Source organism: Apodemus sylvaticus, chromosome 16, assembly GCF_947179515.1.
Source record: "Apodemus sylvaticus chromosome 16, mApoSyl1.1, whole genome shotgun sequence".
NCBI classification, from domain to species: Eukaryota; Metazoa; Chordata; class Mammalia; order Rodentia; family Muridae; genus Apodemus; species Apodemus sylvaticus.
Window position 1 is genome coordinate 34,726,381 of NC_067487.1, and position 16,975 is coordinate 34,743,355.

Genomic DNA, 16,975 nt, shown 5'->3' on the forward strand with positions numbered 1-16,975 from the left:
GGAAATGCCTGGGATAATAATTGAAAGATAATATGAAGATGGCTGTGGTCTTCAGCCAAAAGACAAAGTCCAGAAACCAATGTGATATGCTTCCTCCGTATCAAGGAAGGAATATGCGAAATTTTGTTTAAAAGTTCATAAATAAACTTGCAATGCCTTTCCCACCCAAGTTCACAGACCCACATGTTCTAGCTGTACAACTTGGAAGGTTTCTGTGATACCAATGTCCCAGGGAAAGATCTTAACATAAATCTAGAAAAACCTGGTATGGCAAATCAATTTATCCATCAAGTTGCTTAAAGTTAGATAAAGAAACAGAACCCCTAAGCTCCGACTTACCGCTCAAATACAGGACTCTGGGCTTTTGCTTGGCCGGCCCTCCAGAGTCACATGACCCAAAGCCCTTAACAATGGGCGTCACTGTAAATGAACACAGTATCTCCAACCACTGCTTTGAAAAAAACCACTCAAAGAAGGTCTGGGTGGTGTGATTACATTCTTATCAGGTGTGTTTCTAAAATCCCGGAGAGATAAGAAATTAACAACAAGTGTGTCTGAAACCAAACCTAGTACACTGTTCGGTTGTTCTGAGTTCAGGAAGCATCTGAGACTCTTTGGCATTTTAAGTTCTTTTACAGTTAATATAATTGGCATTTTAGACTCCAAATCAGCGCCTTCCTTCCAGATTTCCACGGTCTCCATAGCTTCCCCTATGTAGACCCAGGTGAGGGCTCCTGCCCCAGATTATTATGGGATGTAACATTTGCATCCCATTAAACCTCTAGGGATATGCTGATAAACCCAAATCTAATCTCTAGCCAAGCCTCTCCCCTGAATTCTTACTTCTGTATCTAAATTCTACCCAACTTCCCTGTTTGATTACCACGTTTGAACTGCCTGACCACACCCTGAATAACCTGCTCACAGCCTTCCCCAAATCAGTAAAACTAGACTCCGCCAGTTGTTCAGGCCAGAAATCCTTTGATATCTTCCTTTCGGAGCCATTGAATGCTTAAGACAATTTGGCAGCTATGTGAAGCCAAGATCCGACAAGGTATTATACCAGCCTTTGTAGCTTCCTGGTAAACTTTCACTGTCGATGTTCAAATAACTCCATCTCACTTCCAGTCTTTCCCGTTCCATTTATGAACTGTCTCAAATGCCAGACATTCTCGTGCTTTCTTGGCACATCACAGAGCTGCAAATTCCATGTGACTGACAAGTCCCAGATGTAGAGTACCGAGCCTCGTCTCTCTAGAATGTCATTGCCACCTGGACGCCCCCATCTGGAGCCGTGAGAGGACCCAAAACAGGGCTCCTCAGAAACCCAAGCTCCCTTGTGTCTGCTCATTTCAGTTCAAGTCGGGCTTCAAACCTCTACTTCACCCTTAGAGATCCTTCTTTATACCCACTGTCCAACACAGAGGCAATGAGTTCTGTCCAGCCAGAGGGCCACACACTTGAAGATCTGTGATGGGGTTTTATTCTGTTTTCTGTTCCTAGCAGCTACAGGAAATGCTTACAGCAGCTACAGGAAATGCTTACAGCAGCTTCAGATTTGCGGGATTGACTTTGGTCATTGTTTGCTTGAGGTTTTGTAAGTTTTTGTTGTTGATTTTAGATTTTGGAAATGGCTTTTTTTTTTCCCCAGACCTGAAACTTGCTAAGCAGGCCAGGCTAGCTTTGAACTTGTGGGAACCCTCTTGCCTCTTCCAAGTGCTGGCACTACCATGCCTCTCAGTGAATGCTTTCTTGTTAGAGTCAGTTCCAGAGAGAGTGGAATTTGCCTGGAAAAAAGACAAGCAATAGGAAGGTGCCCTCTGCGGGCCTTCTTTCCATCCTCCATCCCACCCAAGTTCACAAGAGCAAGCCCCAGGCTGGGACCACACTGATATTACTTCTAAGCCTTAAATTTCTGGAAGCAGGAGAAAGAGCCCTGGAGGAATCTGAAACCAGATAGAAGAAAAAAACCTTTAAATCCAAACAGGCTTTAGGGAAAGACACAAGTCCAAACAGCCATCTATCTAAAAAAGGGAGACTGTATTCACTGTGTCCGTGATATGAGGGACAAGTTCATTTTAAATCAAGTATTACATCTAAAACATGTCGCAGATGACAAAAACCACTGTTCTAGGTGTAGTCTTTTCTGCCAGAGTCTGAAACGCTAGTGATTGTTATTCCTTGATAAGTCTATCTTTTTCAAGACAGGGCTTCTTCTAATGGAATAGGAAAAAAAAAAAAAAAAAAAAAACAGAAAACCAAAGCCAGGATAGAAAGGGGTGGAAGACAGGGCAGACATCCTGGGGTGCAGGGCTGAAGAATCCCCATCGCTGCCTGACACTGTTCCTTTGTTCCTCCTGGAGGCTGGACAGCTCTTGGACGATGGCTGTGTTGTGTGGCAAATGCTGAGCAAAGACTAAAGCTTTCTACAGTGTGTCTCAACGCAAGCCTACCCTTGACCTCCGACTGCTGCAACTGCTTACTGGGAAAATAAAGTATGGCTGCTCTGTTTGCTTCTTTTCCACTTTGACCTTGTACTCTCTTATACAGTACAGTCCCTTCTCTCTCCTCTCTCTCTCCCTCTCTCTCTCTCCCTGCCCCCAACCTCCCCTCCCCCACCCCTTCCATATATCACACACCTTTTCTCTTTTCTTTCAACAGGCTAACAGAGCACCTTATAGGCCTTCCCCTGACCTCCCTTTCAACAGTATCTTTGCTCCTGACATTTTCCCCCATCAGAAATGCCTTTTCTTGCTGTTCCTTACTATGAAAAAGTTGTTCATCTTTTGAGTTCCATCTGACATGCTGCCTTTTCTATGAAACCTTTCCCCACCCCGCCTCCATGACAAGAATTAATCTTTCTCTTACTTGCCTGGGTAATTTTATTTTGATAAACTAATGTTTACTTCACCAACCTGTTTATGAATATACAGAGCGTTGTGCAGGTTCATTAGGTGTCGTGTAATATTTCTATACGTTGTATAACGTTTAAATTGGGTTAGGTAGATTCATTCCTTAAACATGGGTTGTTTCTTTATGGTATTAAAAACAAAAAACAAAAACAAACAAAAAAAAAAACCTTTCAAAATCCTTTCTTCTGGGCTTTTGAAATGGACAGATTTGTTCTTACCTGTACCTTGCCCTTGTGCAATAGTGCCCCAGGGAACTTAGTAGTTAATCTCCACCGTCTGCTCTTTTTCTGCCTTTATCTCCTTCTGCGTCTTTTCCCTGCTGTGTTTCCTTAAGGACTGCCAATGTCCTGAGCCCCCCCCCCCCCCCACATCCAATCTTCCATCTACTGCTTTCAAGTGTCTCGGGGTTTTCAGAACTCTAAGAACAGTAGTTTCCCTGGGGATGTTATCTCGATGAAGTGAAATTGTGAGGCACCGTGCTCCTGGGCTTCAGAGGCTTGGGGTAAGTCCCAGCTGCATGTTCAAGCAGCTTCAGACCTCTGCACTTGCTAATTCTAGGAATCCAAGTTCCTTCATTGCTAATGTGGGAATAATAGAACTTTACTAACAATCAGATTGTTGAGACAAGCGAATGAGGTAACTAACTATAAAGGACTTTGGCACAGTGCCTGGCATCGAAGAGACTTAATGAGAGGTCGATATTTTTATGGTTATTATAGTATTCCTTTTTTAAAAGATTTATTTATTTATTTTGTACATACGAATACACCACCATTGCTCTCTTCAGACACACCAGAAGAGGGCGCCAGACCCCAGTACAGAATGGTTGTGAGCCACCATGTGGTTGCTGGGAATTGAACTCAAGACCTCTGGAAGGAGCCATCTCTCCAGCCCTATTATAGTATTCTTAACATTAAATCTCTGTACAGAAACTAAAATATTCTTACCATGTGCTAATGTATTTTAAATAAATTGGACTGGAGGGGAAATTTCACAAGTCCTGCCAATTCCATCTAACATGACTCTGAGGAGCAATCATTCTGTAGACTTGCTACCAAATAGAACTAGAATGTGAGTCTCGAAATGTCTACTAGTTATGTCAACAGAAGAGAAGGAAACATGTGAGATTAATCTCAACATGCGTTTATTTTATTTTTTAAATTTAACCTGTTTTCGGGCTGGAGAGATGGCTCAGAGGTTAAGAGCACTGACTACTCTTCCAAAGGTCTTGAGTTCAAATCCCAGCAACTAAATGGTGGCTCACAACCATCTGAAATAACATCTGATACCCTCTTCTGGTGTGTCTGAAAACAGCTACAGTATACCTACAAATAATAACTAAATAAATCTTTAAATTAAAAAAATAACCTGTTTTCAATGAAAGTTGAGTTTAAGATCATTCTATTCCTGAATCATCTCAATGCACCATTGCTTTTTCCTATCTTTCTCCAGTTTTACCTGGTGGTGGCCACCTTGCCAGGGTGGATGCCAACCTGGACAGTTGTGCCAGTAACCTTTTCCTGCTGTTTTCATTAAATGTAAAGGGCATTTTTCTTCCTGGGAACCTGGACTGTTTTGCTAGTCTACTGACCCTTAATATCCTCTCCCAACCAGATCTTCGTTCTTTAGGATGGGCAGGAGATTGGGCGTTGTACTTCGGTCACAAGTCTCTGGGAAGAGGATAAGACACAACCCTCCTGCTGGTGTGAATTGTGCTGAAATGCTTTTCTGGGCTCTTGCTTTAGCAGGAATTACCAGGAGAATGAACATCACTTAGCAGCCACTGCCCCAGCAATGGATGGAAAAGGGAAGGGTGACGGACTGTGCTCAATCCAGCACAATAAAATAGTATTGCAATTTTATTGAAATTTTATTTATGCAATTTTATTTAAAATAAATTTATATTGCAATTAAAATTGTATTGCAATATAAAATCAAAATAGGTGGTTGTTAATGAGACACTGTTCATTTGGAGGAAGACGGTGTCTCAAAACTCAGTGTGTGTTCGCATAAAAGGAATTATTCAGTTACCAGCCAAACTCAAGTTCCAAGAGACTGGTAGCTATCACGCTGGGCACCGTAACTCCACAGCACTACATGGAAAACTCCTGCCTCATCCCGAAATCCTGTGATATCAGACAAGCACACAGTGCAACTGGTATCACAGGACAATATGTTTTCCTGAAAATGGTTAATATTGGGCTACCAGACTTAGATCCTGTTCTTGGCGCTGCCATCTACTTGGTTGACTTTAGGCAAACTAAATTTTTTTTTGTTGTCATTTCAGTTCTTGCCTTCATCCTGGGATTTCACTGGGTTACAAGGCCATAAAACACGATCAGTCTCTCAAACGGATCTGTCTTAGTACTGCTTATTTCTCTCATTACTTAAATGACTGGTCATCTGCATTGATTTCACTTCAGAAACTTATTATTATTTTCCTTGCTGAGGAGGCAGTGGAATAGGACTCTCCTTTGCCTCTTCAGTAACCCGGAAGTGAATTATCTCATGGAGGTAACATTTCCATTATGTAACCAACCCAGAGCATCATTTCTCCCCTAATCTTTCAGCTTAGTACCATCTAGCAGAAGGCGGGACCTTGGTTCAGGAGTAAATCTTAAATGTATGCTATAACACATAAACTAACTTTATTCTGACCTTAACCCCGGGGTTACTGGAACAGCATCCAACCCAAAAACCATTTCTGCCACTGAGGTTGACTTGTGATCAAGGCCCAGACAGCTGCTACCATCCCCCTACTTTCTCAGCTCAAAGCTGCGTTTTCTGTTGCTTGAAAATTTGCATATTTTCTCAGTGCCTGTTCCTGATTCACAATAAACAATGCTCAGACCTCCTGCCAAAAAAATGTCCAAACGCGAAATAGTTGCTATAATAGTCGTTTTTGTGATGGCAACTTTGAGCTCTGAGCTTTTAAATTATAATTACTTTTTTTTCCCTTTACAAAAGATGTGTATCTGTCTTGATTGCTGTAATTATGATTCTATACCCGCAAACAGTTATAAAAGGCTCATGTCATCGCTGCGCCTTGTGAAACGCTTGCCTTTCAGCAAGCATCCTCTGGTGACTGTATTATGTTTGTGTTTAATTTGTGGCTGAGGAACCTAATGAGAAGTTATTAATCGTTGAGTATGTATAAAAATGTGTGTCCTTAAATAAACAGACCAAGGAGGAGAGGGCAAGGCCATTATTAGCATGATGTGATTTAGAATTGCTAAAAGGGACTTGAAATAAATAATCTAGTTGAATCTAGCATTATGGATGACAGTCAAAATTGGAACTTGACACTGAAGAATTATGGCTTATGTTGACCTGACTTCCTTGTTCGTCTCTGTTTCCAAACTGATGTGCAGAATCAACCGATGGACCAGGGGGACTTGGCAGAAAGAGAAAGAGTTACTGAGGGAGGCTTGAACCAAGCACCCTACCCACTCAGGTAGAGCAGCCTGCTGGAGTGTGTTTTAGATGGTGAAGATTATGAGAGGAAGACTTTACCTTTTTCCTTCTGGAACGTTGAGGCTTACTGACGAGCTTTCCTCAAGGGTTAGAGTCATGAAAGGACTGGGAGAGAGAACTAAAGCACAGTGAAGGATAATGAGTTAGAAATTTATGCCAAGGGTCTAGGGAGCACAAGGGACTGACAGCTACCCAGCTGGGCCTGGGAGTGGAGAGTTGGCTTGCCAAAAGGAAACACAGGTGAAGGACCTTCACCCTTCACTTTCATTTTCTCTACTTTTCTTTCCTATCAGTTCTTTAATAAAAAGCTACTGCAGCCTTCTTTTGGAAGTAGATGAAAAAGATTAGAAATTGAAGTTCCGAGAACTATTTAGGCAGAACTCCTCTTTTCACTATAATCCTGGGGAAGTTGCTTAATCTCTACAAATCTCCACTTCAACATCTGGGCCCACAGGACTAGTATTAACAGAAAATATCTCCAAAGTACTGTCATGAAGATCGAATTGGATGGTCTTAGGGTTTTATCCTTGTGAAGAGAAGCCATGATCACAGCATCTCTTAGAAAGGAAAACATTTAATTGGGACAGCCTTACAGGTTCCGAGGTTTAGTCCATTGTGGCAATGTCAGGAAGCATGGTGGTGCGCAGGCAGACACGGTGATGGAGAAGGAGCCAAGATTTCTACATCTAGATCAGCAGGCAGCAGGAAGAAAGAGCCACTGGGCCTGGAACACGTCCTAATAGTGGCACTCTCTCTCTGAACCTATGGGGCCATTTTCCTGCAAAGCAACACAGATGGCATGTATAAAAATGCTAATAAAAGGGCAGGAGGAATGGCTCAGTGGTTAAGAGCATTTGCTGTTCCTTCTGAGGATGAAAGTTGGGGTCACAGCACACAACCCCAACAGGTGGCTCACAAGCACCTGGAACTCCAAGTCCAGGGGATCTGATGCCCTCTGATCTCCCCACATGCACACAAAACAAAAGTAAAAAATGACTAACACAGCTAGGAAAGCCTATTTTAAAAATTACTCCCATGATTGACACTTGCTATTATGAAATACCCTTTCCCAGTAAACCAAGGCTTCAGTGCTATAGAAATCTGGCTTGTGCTAAGCAACTGGGAAAATACACTTTAAAATTTAAATAATATTAAGAGCAGTGATGGAATTTGTACTACAAAGTAGATCCCCTTGTAGCTTTCTTATGAAGGAAATACATCCATTGGGTTGTCTTAAAGTTCTGACTAGTCCAATTCTGAGCTACTTTGTAATAAAAATAAAAAGACTCATGGACTCCTCCTCTTTTTCATTTTCTTCTCTGGGTCTCTACCTTGGCTCTGACCTCTTTTTAGAGTCCATAAGAGGTTAAACCATTAGACTATGCCAGAGACACTTGCTGTAATAGAAAAGAGTGAGGCATGCAGGCCAAATGGCCCAGAGAGAGAGTATCTAGGAAGTGGCTGTGACTCCTCATTACTGATGCCTTCAAAGCTGTTGAGCCTCCCGCTTCCTCAATAGAGCACCAGTTTTCATGAACGTGAACATTCTTTTGGTCATGTTTCTCTTTTAAGCTTCATAACTCAAGGGTTGCTCAGTAAAGGCTTTACATCCTATCTAAAATAAAAATTACCCCTGTAATGCTTATTCTCATGTCTCCCACTGCTCAAAAGTATAGTTCATGTTCTTCTTTTAAGAGAATGGGGTTGAGACTGGGTCTTATTCTATGGCCCAGGCCAGCCTGGAACTCACTGTGTATCCCATGTGATGCTCTGGGATGTTCTTGCCTCTTCTCCAGGAATCTCCATCCTACCCACAGTGCCGCGCCTTACATCTGCCAGTGGGGGGCCCATGACTGCAGGGATCCAGCAGGGATCCACATAGTTCTCGGCCTCATCTTGTCCTCAATCTCATTAGGACACTGGCTAATAGGGCTCCCCCACAGAATTCCCATAACCCTCTCTGGTCTGCTGCATAATGTTTATGAATGTGTGGTTATGAAAGAAACCAACTCTTGAATCACAGTGATTGCTTCGTGTTGGTTGACTGAACACATAAACCAACAAACACTATAAACCTATTAACTTCCACAGTTAACACAGTTGCATTTTTTTTAGTCCTCGGAGGATTTTAAAATAAAATCCACTCAGTTAAAAACACAACAACCCCGGGGGTTCACCACAGATATTTCTGGGTTATGTGTGTATGTATACAGCAAAATAAAAGACCATCTACCCTCAGATGCATCTGCTCCTGCTCTATCTGGTCTACAGTGACACCTTGGGGGTAAGTCAGGTCCTTCCCATTTTCCTAGAGTTAGACTGTGAACTCTATAATCTGACAGTTGTGTAGATGTCTTAGTATTTATGCTCATGGTCACTCCTACTGCCTCCCAGGTAACGGAGTGGGGTGGGGCTCATTTATAGATGAATTGCTTTGTTGCTTCATTGTCTTGTTTTTCCCAGGAGAATTTACCTAAACCACAGGTAGCCTTTGCATGCTCAAAAGTTGGCCACTCTACTAATAAAGGAACAGCATTTGCCAAGCTTGTGTGTTTGTTTGGGGGGTTATTTGACTTTTTTCTGCAACTCCAGTGCTAATGTTTCCAGGCCTCTGTGCCCAGTATCAAGTGCTTGAAATGTAATACAACATTTGGTTCATAATGGTTTTGATCCTTCACTTATTTGGTGCTTCTATTAAGGGGGAAGGGGAGGTCATTTCAAAGTTCAGTGGTCCTGCTTATAAAGTAGAGGGATGAGTGGGAGAAGTATCCAAAACAAATCAGATTGCCCCCAGGACGTTACTGCAATAGTTGTGTTTTGTTTTTTAAGTACATGCAGAAGACGTAATTTCCAATATTTGGCCCAGACCCAAACCTTGCAGTTCATATGAACTCTGAACTGAGTCTCTTTGCATCTCATTTTCCCATTAGGTTTTATTACAACCAACAAAAATTTCAAGGGAGAATTACTTCCTTTCTCTATGAACACCAGACTCTTATGCTTTTTTTGCACAAATTGAAATAGTAAAATGGTACTAGTCAAACTGTAGGGATTTACAAAGGGGCAGGGGTGGGAGGAAGGGAGAAAGCCCAGGCAGGCTCTCCTCTGTGCAAACCAGAATGGTTTTCCAGGCTCCCCCCACTCCTCCGCCCCCACCCCCGCCCCTTTTCTTACTCTTTTACTGAGACTCCACTTAAAAGTGTCCTGTTTCCCTTTGGAGTACCTTTAAAATGCAAATCATACACAGAAAAGAAAAATGTAGCATAGTAGTGACAAAGGCATGACCCACTAAGATGATTGTCTTTGCACATCTAAGGTAGCCATAGGAAACAAGGAGCTGTGATTTATCACAGGAAGTGGTAAATAAGGGACACCATCTCTTAGATTATGTCAGCCAGTCGTAAGAGTTGCTAAATGCTCCATGTTGATCAGGCACAAGACAGACTCTCGCCCTCAAAGAACTTATCATTTAGTTGAGAAGCCCAGACTTGACCTGATCTGAGAAGAGCCCAGGCCAAGGCAGCATTTAATTAAGTGTTAAGCAACGGAATGCAGATGTTAAGGGATCTGAGGGACCAGAGGGAAGAAAGGACCATGGAGGGCTGAGGCTGACATGAGACTGAAGATTTTCACTAAATTGTTAAAGCGGTGTAATGGTAGGAAGCTGTTACAAGTGCTGCTAATTTGACAGGTCAGGCACTCTTACAACTAACCGTTGCGTTCCAACCAGTCACTGGCTGTTCCAAAGCACACACATGAATGATTAAGACTGGCAGGGGATGTTTTTACATAGCTCCCTGAATTTGCTAATGAGGAACAAAATTACATATCTTGTTGTTGGATGACAGACACAAAAACTGAGCAGACTTTGCCTGGGAATCTTAGGGAACCAGCAAATAGAATGTGGGTTGTGATCTTGGTTATGTTTTCCTGTTTCTAGTGAGCCATTTTCTTTCACCCCAACAAGCTTTTAAATCTGAGGAGGGAGGGGTAAGTCATTCTTAACAATTTTGCTTGTTTGTTTCTTTGTTTGTTTGTTTTTCTGAGTCACTGTATAGCCCTGTCTGTCCTGGAACTCACTCTGTAGACCAGGCTGGCCTCAAACTTAGAAATCTGTCTGACTCTACTGGGATTACAGGCATGCACCACCACTGCCCAGCGCAACAATTCATTTTTAGTTTATAGGTTGTCTATCTGTACAGTTCATTTTTCTTTTAAGAAAAATGGTAAAGTCAGGTGAGGTGGCCCATACCTTTAGTCCTAGCACTTGGGAGGCAGAGGCAGGTGGATCTTTGAGTTCAAGGCCAGTCTGGTCTACAGAGTTGGTTCCAGGACAGACAGTGCTATAGAGATATCATGTCTTGAAAACCCAAAAACCAACCAAACACACACAAAAAAAGAAAGAAAGAAAGAAAGAAAGAAAGAAAGAAAGAAAGAAAGAAAGAAAGAAAGAAAGAAAGAAAGAAAGAAAGAAAGAAAGCAGGAAAGAAGAGAGAGAGGGAGAGAGAGAGAGAGAACAAGAAAACAAAACAAGAAAAACAGCCAAGAAAATACCAGATACAGTCTCAAAACCGAGAGAACTGTCTAACTCCTGAAAACAGGGATGAAGTAATTCAGCATCCCTTAAAACACAGCAATCGAATAGCCACTTACCTTTGGAAGTCATGAGTGCGCATTTGCACTCTTGGTCTTAAAACACAGTTTACTTTATAGTTTGGCAGCCATCCTGATCCTTTTGTGTTTCTTACATTTTTCTGTCCGCAGAGCAGGCAGCCAGAGCCCAATCAGATTTCTTATATTGGAGTTTTAAACTGTAAAACAGGGGCATGTCTCACCTTGTGTTTTGAGTAATTTTATTCAAGTCGAGAGGGCGTCGGTGAGCCTCTCCTATACTTAATTGTATTCAGTATCCTTTCAAGATATTTCAGTTATGTCCCCAATGCTAAAAGGATGGGGTGCGACAACAGTTGTGTGGGCAGGCAAAAGAACACTCTCTGACATGCCCTGAAGGGGAGGAAACCTGAAATAAAGTGAGGTAATTAAACGTGGCCTTGCAGAAGTCTCCCAAACGTTCTAATCTGGACTTCCAGCGCGCGCGTGTGTGTGCGCGCGCGCTTAGTTTTCGATTCGTCCAGGTCCGGATTCTGCGTTTCTAATAAAAGTGACCTAACAAAGCGTGAACGTGGTCTAAGGAGCAAAACAAAGTCATAGAGCATGCTGCTGTTGTGCCGAGATTAATCAATATTCCGGGGAGCTCGGGCTCCCCCCTCCTCCTGCTGTTTTCATTTTCCCACTCCCCCTTTCCCCAGCACAGGCTCCGCCTCTTTTCTTAAATTGGCTGATAGTAAGTGGCGGTTTCCGAGCACATGCATGTTGTCAGGGCCAGCCTGCCCCGCCGCTCGCTGAGCTGTTACTCCGAGCTACCTGCTGAGGAATTCACCTCGACGTAGCCTGGGGTGTCTTCCACCCGCCCCAGAGCCAGAAAAGGTAAGCGCAGCCTCTGATAGCCCGCGGGGCTCAGTTTCGCGTCCCACTTTTCTGTTTGCCGAGCGCCGGAGTAAAGCTAGCCATATTGGTAGGTAAGGTCCTGTTAGCACGGAGAGCAGCCAGCATGCTAACTATGCAAACCCAGTCCTGTCTGGGTTTGAAATACAGTCATTCAAGGTTGGGGGGTGGGGGGTGGGATGAGGGGAGTAGATGGAGGTTCGAGATCTAGAATAAAATCAAGATTTAACTGGTGTACTTTAAGGGGGGAACTGACGGGTTAAGGACATCAGAACTATTAATTTAAAAACAAAAATCTGAACTCTTCTCTCTTACCGTCCTCTTTAAGCTTTTAATCTAGTGTAAAGTACTAAATACACTGCAGGTCTTACGATCAATGACCTTAACCTGCAATTTTATTTAAAAGTCAAAACTACTAAGTCTTTTTTTGCACCCTTGGATTTACCGAAAGCCTGCTAGTTGCGAGTTGCAGCTACCTCCCCCACAGACGCACACGCTGGCTCCGACTCTGCCAGATACACACGTCCACAGGCGCGGCCGGTCAGCACCAAAGACTAGGGATTAGGATTCATGCACAGCGGCAGGAGGAAGCCCATGACTTCCAGCAAGGAAAATGTTCTAGGCGTCTGTATTTGAATAACCTAAGAGCACTTTAAAGAAATCAGAAAGCACACGCTGTGATGTTTGGAATGAAAGCTGGATTCTCCCCTCCTCTGTTCCAAATATCCTAAATTTCAAAATACGGAGATGGTAGTGGAGGTTTCCTCAGAAGACTCGCGTGCCTCGCGGGTTTGCCATGAGCACAAATGTTGCTTCATGCTCCCACTTCTAATGATATGAGACTGGATTGTGATTTTTAGATCATTTGTAGATGTGCCCAGGGCAATGCGCTAACTTCACGGAAAAGCTTTCCCTATAAAAGCCTCAAATGCATTTCTACTGTCACCTGGACTCTTGTGCTCTTTTTATGGCCATATTTACAAGGTAATTGGCTCATGTTTCTTTCTTGGTGAAGTAAATAAATAAAACCAAAGACTCACACTGCATATGCCAATGGCTACATGTCAGTATCTCAGTTATCTCGCTTCTTTTTTTTTTTTACATAGTTATATCATCAACCAGATACAAGGCATCAGTTCTCAAGTGGAATTTTTAGTTCAACCGGGCACTTAATGAGTGCGTGGGTTGTGTGAGGCACTTGGCTAGGCTCTGAGGGACAGTGTGGGAATGTGGGTGTTTGGTCTCTTCTAACTCTGAAGGGCCCCTTACTCAGTGAGGGGATAGAGCAAACTGGAAATGGAACACAACTTTTTGCTCATCTATTCTTGTTGCATGTTTATTTTGTACACACAGGTCAGTAAAACACACATAATCTAGTCTGATATCCAAGCTCTTCGGTCTTTTAATTCTCCAGCAATTAGCTCACTGTCTGCCATCCTGTGAGCGGGCGCTGATTGCTCAGTCCAGGAGGCTGTAACTTTTTTCCTTTCTATTCCGCTCTAGTTGTCCTCTCTAACACCAAAGGGGAGATTTCGCTGTCTGGGGACAAGTTCAAGACACCGACGCGCAAGGACGCAATAAAAATTCCTAGAAAGATAAAATATGACAAAAAGCAACGGAGAAGAGCCCAGGATGGGGGGCAGGATGGAGAGATTCCAGCAAGGGGTGCGCAAGCGGACGCTTCTGGCCAAGAAGAAAGTGCAGAACATCACGAAGGAGGATGTCAAGAGTTACCTGCTTCGGAATGCCTTTGTGCTGCTCACGGTCACTGCTGTCATTGTGGGTGAGTCATTTGACCACAACCAAAATTACTAAAGCCCGTATATCCTGTTTCTCTGGGACTTTTGAAAGCCGGCGAGTGTTATCAGATAGACTGATTGTAGGTATTCAAACTGATAGTTCAGGATCTCCTCTGCATTTGAAGAAGTTGAGCTTTCTTTTTGTTTTGTTTCTTTTGTTTTTCCCCTCTCTGGAAACAAACAAACAAACCAAAAAAAAAAAATTGTTGGGAGCTAAACCCATCGCAATCTGAAAGAATGGTTGGTAAGCGTCTTTAGCTTCTGTTGATTGTGTGCTGAAATGAGAAATACCTTGGGAGGGTAAGAATGATAATTGAATCCCTGGGTAGGCTAGACTTGACCAAACATTATCGTTATACAATGCCTATGCTACTTAAAACTGATTTATACAAGAGGCCCAAGATGAATCATGGGCCTCTAATAATAATCATATACTTAGTTAGTGTGGCTTGAAACTGAGTATGGGTGCTTAAAAATGGAAGCCAAATCTGTCCTGTGTTTGGACGCTCTCGTGAAGTGACTTGGGAAGGTAAACTGGGAGATTGCAAACACAGGTCTCTTTCATTCATTGCCTCACGAAGCCTACCATAGCTAGCTATGTCATTTCTAAAATATTTCAGTCCCTTACTAATTTAGCATGGTTGGCGGCATTTCTTAATCTACATTAAGAAAACTTTTGTTTGCTTGGTTTACAGCTATTTGAAGTTTTAGTTCATTACTTAATGGACAACACAGATCTTACCTTAAAATATGGATTAAAAAAAAAAAAGAAAACTAAGTATCTAAAATTTTTGATCCAACCAGTGTAGACATCCTTAGGCTAGAAACATATAAACTGATAATAACTTCTAAAATAAATTTCTACCAACTTGCCTCTAAAAGGCACTCATGTAAATTTTTAATCACTCCAAGATATCCATAAATTTTAAAGAATTAATGACTTCATAAACAATTCAGAAACGCATATAACATATAGATATGACTTTGTCAAGAAACTTGACTTGACATGACTATGAATGACAAAAAGAGATGCCAGGAGAGGAAAATGTGTCATAGACTTTAGATTTATCCCATTTTAACACCTTTGGCCCTTCTTAGTAATTGTTGATTAATGAGTTTCCGACTCATTGTAGAAAAACTCAAAGGTGACATGTCCTGTTTAAGCCAGAGGAAATAATAGCTTTCTTCAGTAGGTTCCCAGCTTTGGATCCATTCCAGGAAAAAGGAGTTTTAACACTGTTGTTTTTTTTCCTGGGAGTCAATGCAAACTACCATGTTCTTGCTTCATTTTATGCCCTGAGACACAGCTCCTGTCAAGCCAAGAGATAGCATCATACTCACACTATTTATATAAGACTACCTTCTCCAAGGGTTTCGTGTGCTCTCACTTGTGGTGGTGGGTATGATACTACAGACTCCCTCATTTTGTGGATGGAATTCTCACAAAGAGATCAAGCAGCTGGCCCAAAGTCTCTATGCTGGAGAGGAGAAGCGACGTCAGTCTGGTGCCAAACGCTGTTCTCCTAACAGAAGAGCCATCTTGCTCTTGCCCTGCTGATTACTGACTTGGATGGGAAATGCTAAGAAGAGCAATGTCCAGTGGTGTGGAGGCCAGCAAGGCATCGCTGCTGATGCATTATAGTACAATGCAATGCACTATAGCATTAGCACGCTACCGTTGATTGACAGTTTGACTCAAGGGAAAGAACGCTCTCTCGTTCTTCTACAATTAGGTCTCGTTCCTCACACCCACTTAACGCATACCCACTTGCTCAGTATTAATACTATTTGAATGGTATTATTGCATGGCATCAATAAGTTTGCAAAAGAGACAGAATCGGCTATTCAAAATGGCGTTCTGAACACTCAAAGAGCTCATTCTGTAAGACAAGAATATGAGGAGACATGAAAGAATAGAGGAATGGAAAATAGAGGATTGTATGGGGAGGGAAGTTGGATTAATTGAGAAGGAAATTGTTAAATACGGAGACACAGCATTGCTCCTCGTGAGAAGAAAACACCAGGAATCGAGGGTCTGTTTTCTCTAGAGCTCTCACTTCCTAGCCCAGTGGGGCCTTTCCTCAGATTTGTGAGAATGGCTCTCAAAGTTGGCAGAGCTGGAGTCGATGAGTTGGCCGGATGCCCTTGGGGTTGGCTTTACTAATGGAAACTGAGGAGTTAGAAGCAGTAAGAAGAGGAAACACAAAGAGACACAAAAAAAGAGCTCATTGACAGTCAGAGAGACCACCGAGTTACACCAGAGGTCCTGAATAGCAAACAGACAACTTATAAGCAAACAGATTTAGAGAGGAGGAAGATGCCTTCTGTTATCTGTTAGTGTGTCTTCCACTGAAGACCCAGCCAAAACAAAGGCTCCACTTGTCACCAGAGGAGTCCATGTCCACATTAGCCCTTAGGAAAATAATGGGGAAGGAATATGTCTGGATGTCAGCTCTTTATTTGAACTTAAACCGGTAAAGGAGTCAAGACAGATGCTACCAAGTGAAGAAGAAATTATTTCCCCCAAATGTGATTGTGAACCATAGACAACAGTTTCCAAATTCTTAGACAGGGTCAGCAGTCAGGGAAAGGTGCTTAAACGTTTATCCAATTCATCTTGTGTTGTGTTTGTTTGTATGTCTGTTTCCAAATAAGATGAATATGCATTTAGTATGGAAATAGAAACTAGACAAAAATATTGTGGTCTAGGGATAGAAATGCATGACTCCATGAGTCTAGAATAAAGCAGAGAATTGCATTGATTTCAGCGCCGTGCCCTCTACAAGTACAAGCGTGCAGTCAGGTGCCATTTCTAAGCAGTGGCAAGGTGTGAACGTGTCGTGCTGTGACAAACCCTCGAATAATCAGGGACCGTTGGCAGCCAGATAGAAGGCGGCAGCAAGATCCAAGACCATTTAGAAGAGTTTATGAGGAAAACCTCCGACCACGTGTGTCTTCCCAGTTACTGCAAATGTTTGATTAAAACAACTAAGCGCTAAGAAGAGGGCTCTCAGGCTGGAGAGATGGCTCAGTGGTTAGGAGCACTGACTGCTCCTCCAGAGGTCCTGAGTTCAATTCCCAGCAACCATAGGGTGGCTCACAGCCATCTGTAATGGGATCTGATGGCCTCTTCTGAAGAGCCTGAAGACAGCTACAGTGTACTCACATACATAAAATAAATCAATCTTAAAAAAAAAAAAAAAAAAAGAGGGCTCTCTTCTTCTAGAAAGCACTTTCTCAATCCTGACTCTGGTTCATTACGTTAGAATGACCTCACATCCTGCT

At 42.6% G+C, this 16,975-nt stretch overlaps 1 protein-coding gene across 1 annotated transcript in view; it reads left to right on the plus strand.

Annotated features, from left to right (window-relative positions):
• The first annotated feature begins 11,715 nt into the window (after positions 1-11,715).
• Positions 11,716-16,975, plus strand: part of Slc1a3 (solute carrier family 1 member 3) — a 75,095-nt gene continuing 69,835 nt past the window's right edge. Inside the window, exons 1-2 of the mRNA XM_052159404.1 lie at positions 11,716-11,873; positions 13,395-13,674. Of these exons, the coding sequence (XP_052015364.1) occupies positions 13,494-13,674 (181 nt within the window). The 5' untranslated portion in view covers positions 11,716-11,873; positions 13,395-13,493. The remainder of the gene's footprint in view (positions 11,874-13,394; positions 13,675-16,975) is intronic.